The sequence below is a fragment of the Hippocampus guttulatus genome, chromosome 7, assembly GCF_054856545.1.
Source record: "Hippocampus guttulatus isolate MCC_2025c chromosome 7, RoL_Hgut_1.0, whole genome shotgun sequence".
In the NCBI taxonomy this organism is placed as follows: domain Eukaryota; kingdom Metazoa; phylum Chordata; class Actinopteri; order Syngnathiformes; family Syngnathidae; genus Hippocampus; species Hippocampus guttulatus.
The window spans coordinates 5558122-5573247 of record NC_141267.1 but is presented as its reverse complement, the minus strand read 5'-3'; the positions used below and the strand labels follow the sequence as shown (position 1 = coordinate 5573247).

The following is a 15126-nucleotide window of genomic DNA, read 5'->3' as shown; positions in this document are numbered from 1 at the left end:
TTTCATGTGAGTCATTCCATGTCACTTCACACAAATCCCAAGAACCTCCCCTTGGCCACCTCTTCACATTGCCTGATGCTTATTTTATTAGTGCCTGATGATGTCAAATGAAAGAATCCAAAGTTTGAGCCTCCTAACTCAAACGTTTTTGGAATTATGGCCCACCAAAGTTTCAGTGCCACACCCACTTTTGGGATCCAGGAATTCATCCCGTTATCTATTATCCACTTATCCTCATGAGGATCGCAGGGGTGCTGGAGCCTATCCCAGCTGTCTTTGGGCAGCAGGCGGGGTACACCTTGAACTGGTTGCCAGCCAAGTACAGGGCACACATAGACAAAAAAACACTTGCGCTCACAATCACACCCAGGGCAGTTTTAGAGCGTTTAACCTTCCCATGCATGTTTTGGAATGTGTGAAGAAACCGGAGTACCTGGAGAAAACCCACACAGGCACAGGGAGAAAATGCAAACTCCACACAGGAAGGCCAGGGTACAGGGTCCGAAATGGTCATTTTGTCCCGTAGCCATTTTTGGACTCTCGTGCGTCATTTAAAAAAAAAAATCACTTTTCTAGGGAAGGGTAGCTCTGACCATCTGAAAATGGTATATCTGTGCTATTGTTTAGTGCAGATTCTAATAGACAGCGTCAGAATATATTGATACTGGATAGCAATTTAATGGTCTGTACCTACCTAAAAACAAAAGCTGAGGGCCTCTAAATATGCCCCAAAATTGCTAAAATTCCTCGATCCCAAAAGTGGGCATGGTATTCAAACTTTGACGGGCCATAACTCGAAAACCATTTGAGCTAAACATCGGGTTCTTTCATTTGACGTCATAAGGAACGAATAGGTTGTAGAATTAACATCAGGAAAATTGAAGAGGTGTCACTGGGGAGGGTGTGTGACTTGACATGGAATGACCCATGTCATAACTGTTCTCATTTCAAACTGTCTGAGGTTAAACAGCAAACATGAGCTGGATTTGCATGCTGATTTCATTTGTTTTGGTGCGATCACTGCATGATAATTACTTCACAGTAAGGCATGTGGTTTTAGATATCAGAGCACTATACCCAGGTTTCTTCAAACAATAAACGATACATCATGAAATGTATTTTGCCAAGCAGTTAAAAATGTTTATGCATGTTTTGGTTTTACAATTTCAGCTTTAATAAGTTATTATGCAGTGAGTGTTTGTTGGAGGAAAACGTTGATTAATTTACTGTGATGTTTTCCCATACCAGCCAATGGCTTTCAGACAATGGCCAGTGAAGGTGGTGTTCAGAGAAAGCAACTACCCTACTCTGTAGAAACGCCTTACGGCTTCCACCTGGACTTGGATTTTCTCAAATATGTTGATGATATTGAAAAAGGCAACACCATCAAAAGAGTCCACATCCAGCGACGGGTCAAGGGTCCTCCCAAATTCAGTACTCTGCCTCGAAATTTCAGTCTACCAGGGCATGGGATCCGGCCAGTTCCTAAAGACAGCCCATGGTCTGGGACATCCACCTTGGGACCAAAACCTAAATTACGGCTAACAGAGGTTACTCAGATCTCTGATTTAAGAGCAAATGAAGGAGGTACTTTAAGCCGAGGGACAGCAATCCAAGCAACAAGTGTTGTTTCAGCTAGGCTTCGAGATGAAGGAGTTTTGGGGGCTCCGAGTATTGAAGAAAAAATGATGGCCACTCAAGCTCGGCCCAACTTGCTTCGAGCATCAAGTATGCCCATTACTTTACAACAGCGGAAAGGTTCTGATTCAAGTAGCCCAGACCGTATTGTCGGAACACCAGAGAATGGCTCAACTGAAAATGTTTTTAGAGCATCAACAGATATAACAGAAAGAAGATGTGCTCCCCAAGAACGAGTGGGGATTCATCAGCAGATCACAGTGGCTTTGAAGCGGGTCAGAGAGCTTGAAGAACAGGTCAAAACCATCCCTGAACTTAAAGCTCAGATTTGCTCGCTAAGGTTGGAGAGGGAGCAGCTACTATGTCAGCTTCAGGCCCAAGAAAAGGCCCAGACTTCCACATTATCTAAAATGGTTCCATGTATTGATGCTGGGATAGGAACTCAACCGCAAGCAATCAGACAAGGGTTTAATTTGTCTCTGACACCACAACTTCAGAATTTGACAAGAAAGGGAGTAACTGAGGAAAAGAAACCGTGTAGCTCAGAGGCAGGTATTCTGCTTGAAAAAGAGCCTGCAAATCAAGGCCTGGCTAAGAGTTTGTGTCAGCAAGAATCTATTATTCAAACACAGCTGCCAGAAAAAGGCGACCAACAGAAAGAGACTGTAGGGAGTCCACTTGAACATGCAGGGCAGGAAGATGGTAATGCAACAAAAGGAGATAATTCGGGGGACTCGGGTAATGTACAGAATTTGCATGAAAAGCTAGTATTACTGGAGGCTAAACTTCTAAAGGCTAGTAAAGAACTGGAGAGAACTAATGATCTGCTGAAAGAACAAATAGTGGAGAACCAAGTGAAAGAAGAGAAAATACTACAGCTTAGTGAGGGAATAAGAGTAGAGTTGAGTCCAACAGAAACAAGCAGCAAACCAAGAAGAGAGAGTATAGACACAGGCACAGAGACTGAGAGATTAGACTATGCCAACCGGGAAACAGAGACAGAATCACCTAGTACAGTAGATCAAGGAACTGATACAGAAAGAATCTGTATTGAAGTGTGTGTCCCCCAACAAAGATCTGGATTTATCGATAAAGAAACTGAGACTACCAAAGTGGACACTCAGGACAAAGTGACAGAAGTTACGGCTGAAGTTCTTTTTGTTAGCCCACAATTGCCTGTAGTCAACAGCATGGAACAGGATCTAGTGACTGAAAGAGCAACCGCAAAGAACCAGATGACTGAGACAATTGTAGCGACATCAGAAGGAGAGACAAACTATCCACAGAGGTCAAGGGCCAGCAGTGTTGATCGGGGGACAGAGATGGAGAGGGTGCACACAGTTGACCAGGTGACGGAGACAGACGTGGCACAGATGAATGACCATCATACCGAGACAGAAGTAGAAAGACTACAAAATAACAATCCAGTCAACAATGCTGAAACAGAGAATCATGAGGTTGAAAACATAGACAATCAGAGGGATGAGGTCCATATTAGGGTCAGTGAAAGTGAAGAAGGAAAGAAAATAAATGAAAGATCCCAGACAGATCACAAAGGCAATGAAAATGTAGTGGTAAACATTATCACAGATAGTTGTGCTTCAGTTGGAAGGAGTGGGATTAAAGAAGAAACTGTAGGTTCGGATTTTGTTAACCAGACTGAAGAGTCACAAGTTGTAACGGGAGAGCCCGCAGAAGCTATAACAGAAATAAACCGTGTGCAAAATAAATCAGAAACAAAAGCAATATTACTTTTAGACAGTGTTGAAACACAGAGTGTTGGAGATACTTTGAGTACTGTCACTGTTGCAGTTGCATCAGAGCGTGCCAATGTGAAGACAGGAGTTCCAGTAAGACCTCAAAGAGGCCGTAGGCCATCAGCAGATCAGTCGCAACAAACACATCCTCAACTTCAAGCTGCTCCCCTCTATTCTATCCGGGGATCTAGTGAAATTCACGGTCATCAGTCAAAGACTGAGTTTCAATCCTTTGCAGAACTCTGTGACCCACAGGTAAAAGATGTATCCCCAGCTCAGTCTCAGTCAGGGGACAACACTATGGAATCCTCATGCGAAAAAGAATCTGAATCACAACCTCAAACTGACGTTCAAAGCCCATCATCAAACTCCAAGGAAATCCAAATTCGACCAAAATCTATCCAAGCCCCATCTAAACCTACAACTCGACGGGATTCTAAGGAGCTGAAAGCACCCACGAGAGTATCTCGTGTATCACAGCCTTTAAGACGTGGATCCAGCGATAGCCACACACACCCAACACGCCGTATATCAAGCGAAGTCCAATCTCAGTCTCGAAGATTGTCTGATGAGAGTCAACCTCTTAAGAAAGAACCTGAACTACAGACCTTATACAGAGGCTCCAGTGAAACAGCTCAACATCGGAGTTCTGGTGAAGCCATTGCCTCACGTGACACTGACGAATCGCCGCAGGTACGCAGAGGCTCAAGTGAGTCACCAACTTCGCCTGCAGCTTTAGGTCAAGTTGTAACCCGGATAACAGGGCTTCTGGGTGAGCAGTGGGCTCAGTTGGGGAGCAGTTCCGGAGCACAACCATCGGTCAGCCAGCAGAAGAGTCCCAGCACACAAAAACAGACGGCAGGGAAAAGCACAGAGGCAGGAAAGGGAGCCTCAGCCAAGCCTGCAGGAAAAGCAGCAACAGCAGGGAAACCAACTGGGAAGCCCGGCCCCTCAAAGATGAGCTCTATTCAGAGTCAGTTGGTCAGTTCCCTTAGTGTTCTTTCTGCCTTTTATTCTCCAGGCCCAAAAGCTGCTGCTAACAAACAGCAAGATCAAGGTAAGCCCCGTGTCAAGTGTGTGACATATATTGTGAGGTACTCAGATGCGAATCTTTGTCCGACATACGAGAGAATATTATCTTGTCTCGGCTTTCCCTTCATGATATGACCAACATATCACACAGTAGATAATGTCCTGTTCACAAAACCCCCTCTTCTAGATTTAAACAGTTAAATGGCATGCTGCCTTGATGTCTCATAAGTCAGTTTACGGACCAGGAGCTGAAGTACAAACTATCACACACATTTTACGTCTGAGTTCAATTTCAATTCAGCGTAGGAGCACAAAAATGTGTGTTTGTTGGCGGTTAGACGTACTGTACATTTTTTTCATTTGCTATTTACCAATACTGGCAACTCTACATTTTATTCTACCGATCCCAGTGTTTTGGCATGAGAAATGAATGTAAAATTTACTCGTTATTTAATTTCACAGAACTGGTATGGTGCCTCTGATACAGAGAGGCAGTTTCTTTTCTTCAAAGCCACATCCTTCTGTCTCGCATGAAACACGGCAGAGCCTTTACATCAAGACTAAGATTAGGGACATGAAAAACGACCATACTGGGTTTCGAGCCCATAAGGGTCAGCAATAGATCCCATGGAAAATCAATTTCATTGCTGTTATATACAGTACATTATCGGGCCTGTCAAGCTTGTTCGTGATCACTAGGCGTAGACAAGATATAAGCTGGACTGTAGACAGAAACACACAATGGACATGAATATTGTGGCACACCTTATTCAATTATTTATTCAGGGCTAAATGTAAATTCTTCAGCTCTGGGTAAGGCCCTTTTTGGTTCTAGTATGACTATGGACTTCTCTCAAAAACATTCAAGACTTTTTTTTTTTTTGTGGAAGCATACCGGTGGTTATCTTCACAATTTTTTTGGATGATTTTTCTTAAATTTGCAGAGACCCCCAGTCCAGAAAGTATTGTGTAACATCGTGGAAGCTGCAGAGATTGCAACCTCAGTTTGAATGCAAGGAAGCATAGATGGAAAGATGGATTAACTGACAGAAAAACTAAATGTACTTTGAAAAACTCTCTAATCATTTTTTTTCTGTTTGTCATGTTCTACCCTTCTCCCCAGGTCTCAGATCTATTATGAAGAAAAATGGGGCTGTTGACAAGCAGGGAAATAAGGGAACCAAGAAAAACCTGAAGTTTGTCGGGGTGAATGGAGGGTAAAATCTGTTTATTCAGTGTTCCAATGTATCGGCGGTTGGTTAATAGCCTAATTTAGGTTGCATTCGTATGGGTCTATGTTTCTTTTTCTCTGTGTGGTTGATCTGATCATCATTTGTCTTTCCCTGTCCAGATGTTTGCATACTTGTAAAGCAATGGAATATCCAATATAATAGATTAAATTCACTTGAACAGCAATGAATATGTTGCATTCTGTTATACTTGAGGCTATGTCACATTGTGTTCCCTGCGGTCATGGCAGCACCATTTGTCCAAAATATGGTGCACCAGGCGTTTTGGGGTGTTTTTCAATCAGGATTCAAGTTTTCTTACAGTCATGATTGGATTCCTGTCATATGTGGTGTATTCCTAGATATGTATTTTTGTGTTACAGTCGTGGCAGAGTTGAGGACCCAAACACAGAGAGGTAGGTGAAACCAGGCAGGAGTGAGTGCAGGGTGGACTGAACAAAACAGTTCATTACCAAAAACAATAGCAAGGGTACTGGGGTAAGATCGAAATACAAAACTCAACAAAGTCCTGATAAAAATCAAAACTCAAAGCAACAAAATAATCACTTAAGAAACAACACTCACCACTACAAGAATCAATGACTGGACAAGTGTACGTGACCACAACATTGATCGAACAAAGACTGAAAGAAAGCAGGGAACTAAATACAAAAAAAAGTGACGAGATGATGAACACCTGGACAAGACACACGTAGCTGAGGGAGCTGATCGGTAGACACAAGGGACTGGGCTGGTGAGAACACGTGGACACAAACACTTAATGAGACAGACAAGACGTGGGGAACAAAGGGACACAGGAAAAACATGGTCAAACTAAAAACAATCAAAACCACATCAGCAGATCCTCAAATCACGACGTGTGTATGCCTTTTGGTCATTGTCTGTCAGGCGCGAGATACCTTAGTTTCCCCAACAGGGTTAATCAAGTATCCATCTATCCAATCCAGCTCAGAGGTGCACTCCACAGTTTGATGCTAGTACCTCTCTTCGCAGCCTGTCATTTTCTGATGGAATCCAGAGATGAATGAAGCTCCCCCGCTTGCCCCATAGTTGGTATCAGCGCGGATCAAAACACACTGTATTGCCTCTCTATAAATTATTAATAATGTTAATTTTCCATCGACAGCTAATTCACAAATCCATCTTTTCTGCCAAATCAAGCTAATCATACACACTGTCTGCTGCATTGGGAGAAAATGCTCTCGCTCTCTGTCTCTCTCTCTCTCTGTCAACCACACACACACACACACACACACAAAGCAGAAATTCCATTTATCATCAGCTTTCTCCACTGAACAAGGCTGTTTTGTTCACGGGGAGCCACGTGAGCATGTTAACTATACTTTAAATAGAGTTGTATTTACCTGTCTCACTGCAAAGGATGATTTGTATGTGGGAGGCAATGTTGTAGTAAACAAGCATATTTTCATTTCAAGGGCATGACCTTTTAGTGTCTATCTAACCTCAGACCATGTCGACTATGCTGATTGCCTTCATATTAGTATTCGCAGCTTCGGTGTTGCTGTGATGTGGTTGCCTGGATATTTGTTCAAAGGCTGTAACATTCGGTTAGCCACATCCTTCAAAACTCATGGCAGACAAAATGTTATCTGTGAAGATTTGGTGGTGGAGGTACAGAGGCAAATGCATGAAGCCAGGCAGCTATATAGGCGGGAAATCCAATTAAAGTTCGTGTTAAAGTGAAAAATAGGCCAAAAGCACTAGATACAGATGAAATATTTGAACCCCCCCCCCCCAATAATAATAATAAATCAATACAGATTAAATATATGAAGAAAAAAAACCCCAATAATAATAATAAGGCTGCTGGAGCACAAAGCACACAGCGGTAAGACAGGCCCCAAATAATGATGACCAGTCTGATGACCAATCAAAGTCTGAGTTGACATGAGCAAACTAAATAAGCAATGAGGGCAAGAGCTGATTGGAAGACATGTGACAGGACGAGACACAGATGAAACTACGACACAAAAGACCAGACACTCGGGAGTGACACGAAAAGAAAGCACGAGGCAATGGGTAGTCCAACTAGATTTTATACGGCTTCAACAGGTGTGTTTCAGATTGTGCTTGGTGTTATCAGTGAAATCTAGAACAAACTGGGGGGAGGGTTGATCAACAATTGTTTCAGTTTAGCTCATCTTGAAGGACTTGCACATTTACACCAGACCATCATCGTGTTTCATCTCACTGCCAACAAATGTAAAATGACAATTACCGTAGTTGTTGGAGAGATGCTAGTCTTGTTGCTACATGATCATTATCAAGGTGTCCTTGAGCAAGGCACATTCCTCACCCCTGCCAGCTCAAGAGGAGTAGCACCACTTGCACGGCCCTTATACACTGACATCTCTCCTTGCATGCCTGCATGTGTGTGACATGTTTCTTTGTACGTTTTGCAAGGAAAAATACACAACAGACGGTGTGTTAAATTTGCCTTGATGGATTGTAATGAGAAAATAAAAACAAAATGAATGGTTACCATTGTGATTTTGATGTTTCTTGCCAGGTATGAGAGCACGTCGAGCGACGAGTCCAGTGGTGAGGAGAAGGAAAAAATGGATGTCAAAGGAGAGGGGGACAGCTCAGAGGCAGAGGAAAAACACAAGGAGCCTACTTCAGCAGAAAAGCCTGAGGAGGGAGCAGATGCGCATGGGGAAGATGCTGAAATCTTGCATGCTGAAGAAGGTGCGGTAGCTGCACAGAAAGAGAGCAGCAAAGATCTGCTGGATCCAGACACTAGCCAGGAGCTTCTGGGGCTAGAGGAAGATGGGTGAGATATATTTACCTGACATATTTTATGGGGCACTTGAAATATTTTTGCATTCTTTCAAACTAATTATCGATAAACTCTTGCATGGTTGTTTATCCTGGCATCAAAAAAGATATACAATGCGTCTTGCCAAATTACCACTGTTACAGTGAACGAGGTCAATAATCCGACAAGCACTCGGCATTTTGGAAGTCCTTAAATACACCGAAGCTTGATTACATGACGAGGCACAGGTGCACCGCTAAAGGGTCACGCCCAACACTCCAGCTGGTGCTGAAACTAAAACAAAGCAGAGCAGAACATGGCACACAGCTTTGTGACTCGTCTGGGAGCTGAGTAAGAAAGGAAAAGACGAACAGATTACCGTCATCGATTCAATGTTGCAATAGTTCAACTGTCTCGACGAATGTCAACATTTTCTCTTCCTGGTGAACCGTTTTCAAATAAAAAGCTGAACGGAATGCTCAGCACACCACAGAGTTGGCTGGATGAGGGATTTGAAAAAAGTCACAAGTTTAGAGGACATTTGCACCTTCAACAGCACCAGTTCTGAGCTTTTGATTATTCCCATTACAAAAACCCGCATTAAGGCAATTTGAATGAATGAGGCTATTTTTCCTCCGTATGGCGTCCCGGTAGCTGAAATAAATGGAAAGCGGCAGCTCCTACCCCTCTTGTGTTTTCCACCAGAAATACGTCATGAGCTGCCGAGCATAGAGTCCATTGCATGATAGTCCTGAACACTGTAAAAGTGTGAGCCCGATGGTCTTGGAAATGAAAAGCTACAGCGATAGGATATATGATGGAAAATAAGTAGAACATAGTGAAAACCATTTTACATGCGCATCGCTCCTGTAGTTTACATACTGTATGCCATTAGTGTTAGTCTACCGATCATATACATGTACTGTGTGTGTGTGTGTGTGTGTTTCTACTGCTTTTATGTTTCATTTCTCTTTGTTTCAGAGTTAGTCGTCTTTGTAAAATGCGTCTTGGAAATGCATTATATATTCCTACACATTTCATGATATTCAAGTTTAGTTCCTGAATGTTTATAATGAAGCCGTGCCCTGGTGGTTCATTTCAGGGAAAAAGTTGACAAGAGTTTTATAGATGCCTGCCTCTATGTCAAGGATCGCATGGAGGAGGTAACGTCTCCAGATAAAGAAATGGTAAGGATTTGAAATGAGTGAAAACGCAGTGAAGTTCATTTTTTTATGTGAATTGCCTTTATAAGTGGCTCTCTTCAAAATGATAGCCAATATTTTCTGCCCAAAAAGTCCGTAGTCGTGTTGCTTTTCTCAAACCAAGCTTATTTTCCTTCTCTCCCAAACAGCCACGTGGAATGGAAATGCATGCCATGACTCCCCCACTGAATATTTATCTTGCTGGGAACAATATGTCTTGTCATGTCTTGTCCTGTATTCTTTTTTTGCAAATGTAATTTAAAAAAAAACACACACAAAAAAAACAAATGTAGTTTGAAGACAAAGCTGCAGGCTCTTTGAAAAGAATAATGTGGAGGAATGTGATTCACTCAGCAGGTTAATAACCAGCTGCTCAGTGTCAACGGAAAATTATATAAAGCCAACACTATTCATCGGCTCATTACTGTAGCTAATGCTGTTTTTAAATCTATATATATATATATATTCTCTCACATTTCTCTCCAGCGTCAAATTTTAGTGGTTCTGTACCAGGAATGGTTCAAAGTTTCCAGTCAGAAAACTTCGGAGGCCGACACCGTCCGATTATACCTGCGCCAAGTGGGATTGACCACACCGACTCTCCTGCCATATGTTGTAAACCTGACCGACGGCAACGGGAATATGGCGCTCCACTACAGTGTCTCGCATTCAAACTTCCCCGTGGTCAAACTGCTGCTTGATACTGGTGAGCTGCGAGTCACGACACGGATATGTTTAGTCAAAGACATTTTAGGCTACCGTTTGAACCCCTCATCCTTGCCAACTCTCACTACATCTATCTCTTCTTTTCATCTGTTTCTGTTCAGGACTTTGTGAAACGGACAACGTGAACAAGGCAGGCTATACGCCAGTGATGCTGGCTGCATTGACAGCTGCTGAGAGTCCTGACGATTTAGAGGTCGCGCAACAACTGCTGAGACTCGGTGATGTTAACGCGCGCTCCAGACAGGTGAGGAATTCCATGTACCAAAGCAAGGTGAAATAGTGTTTCGTGGCGAATCACGTTATTGTATGGAGTGATTTGCTTTTCACATTCAAACTTTTGAACTTTTTTTCTTTGCGAGAGCAGGGAACATCGCAGACTATCACCACTCAGTCACAGAGCCTATGTAAACAAATAGTCATTCACCTTCACAGTGGTTTCAGATTTTTACGGGATCTGACTTAACCGACCAGCTAGTTCAGTGCTCTGCTGCGTTCAGTTCTATGATTTTTTTTTCCACTGTAACACAAGATCATATTGAAAACATGACCATTTCCAGACACCAACAGACACAAATATTAAGCTTACTTTTATGATCTGTCCCTTTCATCCACAATCCCCTACGTGAGTCTCCACTTTGCACCATGACTTTCTTCTTCCGTCCTCTTTCTTTCTTTTTTTTTTCTTTTTTGCTCTCCTGAATACCTGGAACCTCAAGGTTTAATTTAAATTTCACTCTTCGTCTAGATGGGTCAGACAGCACTGATGCTTGCCGTGAGCCATGGCCGTCTTGCCATGGTGAGGTTGCTGCTCAATTGTGGCGCAGATGTAAATGCTCAGGATTATGAGGGCTCCACGGCCTTGATGTGTGCCAGCGAGCACGGCCACACTCACATTGCTGGCCTCCTGCTGGAGACGGGTCACTGTGACACCAGCCTCACAGATAAGGTATTGTAGCATTGGCTTTATATCACTACAGGAAATAAAAACTGATATATTATCAGTCAGATAGTAAAAGTCAGGCTCCCTACATAGTCTATCTTGTTTTTACCTTGTGAAATTCAAAAGCTCTGCACTACATCTTGAAAACGACCGGTGATGTAGGCAAACCCAATTTTTATCAACGTCATTGTATATTATGTTTAGGGATTAACACTTTATTTACTGTTCTGTGACATTCATTCCATCATAACTACATACACGTGTCATGTGCACAATAATAGAGAATACAAAATACATTTTGATAAACTCACGAGACAGCAGCTCGATTAAAATTAAACCCAGTACATCCCACTTCTTTTACCGCGCAAACAAAATCAGTTGGCAGTCAATCTAGTCTACATTGTCCATCACATACTGTATGTTCACATGAACTATTTTCACCATTGTCTTTGAAAAATAACGCATGCAGAAGGAAACTCAATAATCCAAAATGGTTAAGGATTATTAAAATGATAAAAATAATTGTAATATTTTAAATATTAGTCGCCTGTTATTGGGCAGTGTCATAACTTTGCTGCTGTGAATTGGGAATTTCTCCATTGCGAGACTAATAAAGGTTTTCTTAAACTCAAAATGGACAGCACACGCAGATATGGCCTATCACCATGGGAAACCATCCCGCAGTCTATCAGCACAGAAATTGCAGTCATTAAATATAATGAACTGCAAGGTATAATGGTATAAAAATAGTGTTTCACCTTTACAGAACGATGAGAAACCTCATCTAAAAAGTTATTTGATATCTATACATGTCAAATAAGATTCTCTTGGCTCGTCGAATAACCAGAGAGCTAATAGGAGAGCCTCACTTAGCACAATACCGCCACCATCGGGATCAGAACGTTTAATGCAGGTACTTCAACAATCACCCCGCTCTTTGATCCTTGTGAATGTTTGCTCCAGAATGGACAGACCGCGAAGGAGGTGGCAGAAGGATCTTCCCACCCAGATGTTGTTGACCTCATCAAGGCCCACGACCAAGCAGAGTCTGGCCACTGAGCTAAAGTGACGTGTCCTCCAAACCGGCTCCCGATGTTACCACCACAGAGCTGAGAATGCTGGAAAAAAAAAAAGATGCACCTAAATGCCCCCCCCCCCCCACTCCTCCTCCCCCGCCCCTGCTCTGTACATCAGTGCATTTTTTTCCATTGAAGCTGCGGGAGCTCACAAGCAAACCTCAGAGACAGATTGTTCATATTTGCTTCCACATGGCAGTCAACACGTTGCCTGAGGTTCTCATAGATATGCTGCATCAACTTCCCGGTGGACACCACAATAGTTGACTTGATTAAAAGAGGTCACGTGACAGCGAAAAGGATTTTTACATCCTGGGGAATAAAATGAGAATTTGTTGAGCGACATGTAGATGGAAAGAGACTAACTGCTGCCTCTTTATAATAATCTGCAAGCGTAACACAAAGCACAGAATCTACCTTTGGAATATATATATAGTACAATATGTAGGATATACCCTGACAATTCAGTAGATATATACATATATATTTTATCTCCATTGACATATTTTTGAAAGGCAGAGGTAAGCCATTATTCAAAGCATATATGTCGCAATATTCAGAACCCAAGTGTAAACAAACACAGATAGTGTATTTTCTACTATGTTTCAATTTTTATTTTTTAGATATTGTTTTGTAAATACTCAGATCAATGTCCAGACCTTTAGCTGAAGTATGAGTACACATTTAAAAAAAAAAAAGTAATAATATCATTGTTTCCCATAACCCAGCTGATATTTTACATGCATTCAGTGTCTTACCGGTATTTTATAACAATAATTAAATGTGTGTGTGCGTGTGAATTTTTCAAGAAACACTGATGCGATATAAGTATCCCGATCAGAAAAGAATGAAACAGAATAAAATACATTTGATAACCAATACATGTCTCTAATTTCAAAAGTAAAAAGTCATTCCTTTTTTTTTTTTCAAAGAGATTGTATTTTGAAGAAGTTACTGCATGCCACACAGATGGTTTGTTTTGTTGGCTGTCAACAGCAAAAAACAAAAACAACAAACTAATCCCCAGTAGAAAAACGAATCCTTATTTCTGTTAGGCTCCTTGTGTTTCATATGCGACATGCACAATGAATGTCTTGACTGGTTAATGCATTCATACATATTGATAATAATAATAATAATGTAGCAATTACAACTCTTGGGACAAACTCCCAGTATATATCGCAGAGAAAAGTCATGATACAGCATATCAACTGCATTTGATCTGTTGTTGCAAAACTTGATGAAATATATACATGACATGGATAACATAGAAGACTTTTAACCCCGAGGTTATAAGGAATGTCAAGAATATGAAATTATGAATGAAGCTGAAGTTGAGTCCTATCATGTCACGTCCGACTGAATTGTTGATGTGAGATGCTTCTCTGAACTTATTTTGATCATTCACAAGGCAGTATTGCTTCACTTTGTCCAGGCAGGAGTCTCATGAGCCATTTCCACTTGTGACCTCTGCAAAAAAGAAACAACAAATGTGTTTTCATCTGAACAAACCTGACTGACATTTCACAAAACAACGCCACACACCAGAAACAGTGCTTTAATGGTTATTCCTCTCATTCACTGCGTTGTAAAAAAAAAAAAAGAAAAAAAGTGTGCTCATATGAAAAAGCATTTGTGGGCTCGTAAAGAATTATTCAAGTGTGTTTAGAATTCAAAACATATACTGTGAATACCTAAACTCAGCAACACAAATGATTTTCACAAGTGGCAATTACACCGTAAAATGAACTGCAAATGATGTGAAACACTCGCCAGGACATTGTCTCATTTGCGATTTTATTTCAGTGCTTGATTGCGTATCAATGCACAAATGGACGGCCTTGCCACCGCTCATCTTTCAAAGGACGGTTACCGTACATATGTGTTGTGAGAAGAATTTGGATCTTATGTGCCAATTGTCCATTTGAAAATCTCATGTGTATGTTTGATCCAGTGTGACTTACATGCGGCAAAGATAAGAAGGTTTTGCTGCCAAAGACTTGACATCAAATACAATTCACATGGGGTTAAATATGTCTTTTTATTTGTTCTTGTAATGCCAGCCAAACACGTATATACGGCATTGTGGAAACTATATAACCTCTATTGTCAAACAATACGTTCAATAAATAATATAACATATTTATTTGAAATGCTATATATTTTTTACCACATACATATAGTATTATATATCTCTATATATATATGTATGCATGGACAGATTATTCCAGTGAGTGAATTTTGACTTTGAGCAGTAGTAAAATGATCTTTGGAGTGATGGGTGGTGTCGTATTGGTGACTTTTTAATGTGTCCTTCCACGTTACCAATGACACGTTGCACCTATGACTACAAAAACATATTGAACATACCGTACTATGAACAATTCTGAATAAAGAGTCGAACATAAGAAGCTATATCTCTGTGTATTATCTCAATGATCTTACATGTTGGAAAGCTGAAAACTATTTCACAATAAATAAATAAAAACTTGAAAAAAAAACCTTACCTTTTTTTGTCCTGTTTCATTTATAACAGAATGTATTGGTTTTAATCCATGACTATAATGTCTTTACACTTCCCGCCTCTCTGACCCCTTAATTACTAATGTCACAAAAAAATTACATATCACATATAAAGAATGCACAGTAATTAGTATAAATACAGCAAATAGCTAGAATCGTGGTTAAGGAAGGCACGTTATTTTCCTGCTTTTTAGTTTGTATTA

At 41.1% G+C, this 15126-nt stretch overlaps 1 protein-coding gene across 7 annotated transcripts in view; it reads left to right on the top strand.

The window, feature by feature from the left end:
- The window catches only part of kank4 (KN motif and ankyrin repeat domains 4), an 89769-nt gene extending 74863 nt beyond the window's left edge, over positions 1-14906 (top strand). For 5 of the 7 annotated variants that reach the window (XM_086115243.1, XM_086115244.1, XM_086115242.1 and 2 more), the window contains 9 exons: positions 1249-4452; positions 5551-5644; positions 6040-6072; positions 8208-8471; positions 9559-9643; positions 10145-10364; positions 10486-10628; positions 11130-11330; positions 12288-14906. In XM_086115243.1, the coding sequence (XP_085971369.1) occupies positions 1249-4452; positions 5551-5644; positions 6040-6072; positions 8208-8471; positions 9559-9643; positions 10145-10364; positions 10486-10628; positions 11130-11330; positions 12288-12383 (4340 nt within the window). In that variant the 3' untranslated portion in view covers positions 12384-14906. The other 2 variants (XM_086115246.1, XM_086115247.1) reach the window with 2 other exon arrangements.
- The last annotated feature ends 220 nt before the right edge of the window (positions 14907-15126 follow it).